Source organism: Nanorana parkeri, unplaced genomic scaffold, assembly GCF_000935625.1.
Source record: "Nanorana parkeri isolate BGI_ZX_2015 unplaced genomic scaffold, ASM93562v1 scaffold2661, whole genome shotgun sequence".
NCBI classification, from domain to species: Eukaryota; Metazoa; Chordata; class Amphibia; order Anura; family Dicroglossidae; genus Nanorana; species Nanorana parkeri.
In genome coordinates, this window is record NW_017308929.1 from 46659 (window position 1) to 51339 (window position 4681).

At 52.9% G+C, this 4681-nt stretch overlaps 1 protein-coding gene across 1 annotated transcript in view; it reads left to right on the top strand.

Moving 5' to 3' along the window:
• LOC108802104 (autophagy-related protein 16-2-like) overlaps window positions 1–4681 on the top strand; it is a gene marked incomplete at its 5' end in the record, with an annotated part of 62104 nt that overhangs the window by 45706 nt on the left and 11717 nt on the right. Inside the window, 3 exons of the mRNA XM_018573991.1 lie at window positions 196–264; window positions 1078–1198; window positions 4290–4395. Coding sequence (XP_018429493.1) covers window positions 196–264; window positions 1078–1198; window positions 4290–4395 — 296 coding nt within the window. The remainder of the gene's footprint in view (window positions 1–195; window positions 265–1077; window positions 1199–4289; window positions 4396–4681) is intronic.

The following is a 4681-nucleotide window of genomic DNA, read 5'->3' on the forward strand; positions in this document are numbered from 1 at the left end:
CCCCCCCGGGCCCCAGGTGAGCGGAGTCGGCGGTTCCCGTTACAGACAGACACATAGACAAGGCGCGTGTGTGTGGGGGGGGTAGGCTTTGTAACTTTTTAGGGAATACGTATGTAGCTGATATTGATGAATGGTCTCGTATAGAGATATGATTGTATTCCGATACATCTGATCGTACTGTCTGCTCCCCTCCAGGGTCTACATCTCCTGGCAGCGTCATTCGATGGGTCGGCTCATCTCTGGAAGCTGGACGGCAAATCCAATGTAAGATCCGCTCCTCCTCCCGTTATCTGTGCCGGGCTAGTAAATGGAAAGTAGAAGTTGCCCCCCCTATTAAAGCGCCTCCTTCCCTGTTTCCCCCCTAGAAGATTCCTGTGCTCATCAGCGCCATCTAGTGGTGGTAATGGTGTGCAAGGTTTATAAATCGGCCCCATATTGGGTATATTGTATATTCACTCCACACCCTGTACGGGGGGAATGTTGGGCCTTTGGCTGTATATCACATAGAGCCAACAGACCAGTGCGGGAATGGACTGTAGCGCTGGATCACTGCTGGTCATTGGCACTGGCAAAGGACCCAGACGCCGGACTTTGGTGAGTATAAAGCGGTATTACAGAAAACAAAGCTGGTGAATGGGGACAGAAGGGTGGGAGGGGTTCAAGCTTTCCCATGAGATGGACAGAAGGGTTGGAGGGGGCTTTCCCATGAGATGGACAGAAGGGTTGGAGGGGGCTTTCCCATGAGATGGACAGAAGGGTTGGAGGGGGCTTTCCCATGAGATGGACAGAAGGGTTGGAGGGGACTTTCCCATGAGATGGACAGAAGGGTTGGAGGGTGCTTTCCCATGAGATGGACAGAAGGGTTGGAGGGGGCTTTCCCATGAGATGGGCTTTTAATGAGGCATATTTAAGCCTCATGAATAACTAAATGTGCCACGTATACACACTCACAGTGGGTGTACATTCCAGTGCCTTGTAGCTGTTAGCTTGCTTATTGGCGCAGTTCATTCTTTATATTGTATTATATATTTAAGCCTCAACTGCTCTTCACTGAGTGACGTAATTTCTAATTTTCAGGAATCTCTGACCGGACACAAAGGGAAAGTGACGGCGGCCAGGTTTAAGATGTCCGTGCACCGTGCGGTCACCTGCAGCATGGACCGGACCATCAGGGAGTGGGACCTGCAGAAAGCAGCCTGTGAGTCAAAATTGTGGTTTGACCCTCTCCATGTCCTCCAACTGTATCGGAGACAATTAAATATTATGATTTGTGGTTTTGCCATCAGCGAATATGAGGCTTTGTGGTTGGGTGAATCTTGGTTGAATGGGTAGCGCACCCTCCCAATATCACTGTCCTGCCCTGAGTAACAAAAAGTGGCCACGTTCTGGTTCTTTATATCCCTCAATCCTGAAGAGCATTCTCGTCATCTGGCTGCGCAAGAATTCAGAATGGCCCCATTCTCGGTGTCACCAGCACAGGAAGTGGAGATGTTAGAAGGTTGTAGATTCTTATTGGTCATACTGGCCAGGGTGAGGACTTCTCCCATCTACTAATGAACGTGCCATCGATATCATGAGCCAAAGCGAATCATCATTTCTGCGCAGGTTCCTGACGCTTCATAGATCCCTAACTAGCAAAAGTTCAGGTATATTACCTCTACAGCAGCGGTTCTCAACCTGTGTAACCTCGGGACCCACATTCCTCGGTCATAAAGACCCACGGGTCCTCGGTCATAAAGTCGTGGCCCAAGTTGCACTGCAATGCTCCATGTTGCCCTTTCCGGTGCAGGCGATGTGGGAACTGTGGGTGGGAGGTGCGTTTGTGTTGTCGTTACGGAAATTGGAGTGGATCCTCAGCCTGGGGTGCCGTGTGGGCTGCTGTGATGGAGCTCCATCCATACGTGTATTGCTTGTACAGCTCCCGTGCGCGCTGGTAGAGGTCCCGGGAGCCAGAATGTAATGAGCTGTAAGCAATGCACGTATGAAGGGAGCTCCCTCGCGGCCATAGTCCCACCTCACGTCGATACTCGGCACCGGGCATTATCATTTTGAATGGTTGCTCGGTGCAAGAACTGACAGTGCTTCTCTACGGGGAGGCTGAGGAACCCCTCACCTAGAAAAGTGGAAGGCGTGTGGCGACCCACTGGACACGGGTTCATGACTCCCTTTTGGGTCAGGACCCACCAGTTGAGAACCAAGGCTCTAGAGTGGGTCTAAAAGTGGGTCGCGACCCTGTGTTCAGTGGGTCACCATATGCTTTCCACTTTTCTAGGTGAGAGGCTACTCAGCCTCCCCCTAGTGCAGCACTCTCCATTCTTACACCGAGCAGCCATTCAAAATATGCTGCCCGGCGCCAAGTGTCGACTTGAGGTGGGGTGGGTTGAGAGTATGGCCGCCAGGGAGCTCCATCCATATGTACATTTCTTATAGCTCCCTCTTTTGTCCTGTAGAGACTCCTGGACTGAAGTGACATCACATTCTGGCTTCCTCTCTACAGGCACGCATGGGGACTGTACAAGCAATGCACATATGGATGGAGCTCTGTCACAGCAGCCCACACTGCTGGGCAGTCCATTGCAGTGCAACTTGGGTTGCGACTTAATGACGGAGGACAAATGTGGGTCCTGAGGTTACACAGGTTGAGAACCAAGGCTCTAGAGTAATAGTATTGTGGTAGTAATATGGGTTCTTCATGATGAACTCCCAAGTCTGGACGACCAGGTTGCATAGTATTTGAGGATGAATAAAGACACAGGTCCATCAGGGTTGACCATGGAGGACCTTCCATTTTAGGATTGCCATGGCTGAATTCCTTAAAGCATTGTTGGCAGTCCATTGGATTCCCATCTCTACAATGACGGTACAACTTGGGGACTCCAAGGCAATCCCACACGCCTCGGCCATAAATCCCCTTGCGCTGCTCTTCTCGCTTGCCAGACTCCTCCTCTGGGGCATTTGGGATCTCCAGTCCATACTTCAGCTTCACTTGGAGATGTCACTGGAGGTGTGAAAGTCTGGATAGACTTTAACCGGTTCCTTCTCCGAGTGGAAGGTAAGAATGAGGGATGCACCGATACCGAGTATTTGGGCTTGTACTCATACTTGCCCAAATGCTCCGATGCCTGGCCTGATACCTGAACTTCTGGTATCAGGAAGCCGGGCAGCAAGTCTTTACATGCTGCCCGGCTTCCTGATTGGCCAGGAAGCCAGCTCCATTTTCTCTCATCACTTGGGGAGCATGGAGCCAGCTTCCCGGCCAATCAGGAAGCCAGGCATCGTGTAATGACTCACCACCTAGCTTCCTGATTGGTCGGGAAGTTGGCCAACGAGGAAGCCGGACGGCGAGTCATCACCCGTCCCCCGGCTTCCTGATTGTCCAGAAAGCCGGCTTCATGCTCCCTCCTCACCAGGTGACAAGGGAGCATGAAGCCGGCTTCGGAGCCAATCAGGAAGCTGGGTGCTGTGTAATGACTCGCCGCCTGGCTTTCTTATTGGTCAAGAAGCTGGCCAATCAGGAAGCCAGGAGGCGAGTCGTTACCCGCCCCCCGACTTCCTGATGGGCCAGAAAGCTGGTTCCATGCTCTCTCGTCTCCCGGTGGTGAGGGAGCATGGAGACAGCTTCCCTGCTAATAGGGAAGCCGGGCGGCGAGTCTTTACACCAGGGGTAGCAAACCTCCGGCCCTCCAGCTGTGGTGGAACTACAAATCCCATTAGGCATTGCAAGATTCTCACAGCCGCAGTCACGACTCCCGGAGAGAGATGCATCATGGGATTTGTAGTTTCACCGCAGCTGGAGGGCCGGAGGTTTGCTACCCCTGCTTTACATGCTGCCTGGCTTCCTTCATGGGACTTCCGGTATCGGTATTCAATATTGGCGAGTTTTTGGGGGGTCTGTGACTGCATTGAGGCAATCCCCCCTCACTTCCTGTCCTGGTGACTGATACCCCTGAACGGCACCATTTTTCTGATTCCAGGCTCAGTATAACAGTTGCCCCGTGGCCTGTCTGTGATATCAGGAATTGTTCTCATTCCTGGCTTTTGGTTGGGCCAGAAGAGTGGGAGGGGCCTCTGATGGTGACAGCCAGATTCACCAGATTTTTCACAGAGGGATTGCAGCCTCTTGACATGATTCTGGGTTGTGCAACCTCCCACTTGTGCTTCCCTTTATGTTGAGTCTGCAGATACGTTGTATCCATCTTTGGTTTCTGCACTGCACCGCGGTTTACACTTTTCGGGTCGCCGGAGGTGTCGCAGATCTCTACCAACATCTGACCTTTTCCTCGTCCCAGGTACCCGCTGCATCCCGGTCTCCTCGTACTGCAGCGACGTTGTTTGTTCTGACATGTACACCATCAGCGGCCATCATGACAAGAAGATCCGGTTCTGGGACAGCAGGTAACCAAAGTGTCCACTGAGACCACAAAGCTTTCATAACATTGGAGGGGTGAGGGGTCAGAAAGGTTGATACTGGTGCCTGAGTCTCCAGCAGGGGAAATTCTGGGACGGGAGCAGGGGAGGGAAGGAGACTGAGAGAGGGATGGAGACAGAGGGAGGGGTGCAGGTGAGGGGAGGGAAGGAGACGGAGGGAGGGGTGCAGGGGAGGGAAGGAGACGGAGGGAGGGGAGCAGGGGAGGGAAGGAGACGGAGGGAGGGGTGCAGGGGAGGGAAGGAGACGGAGGGA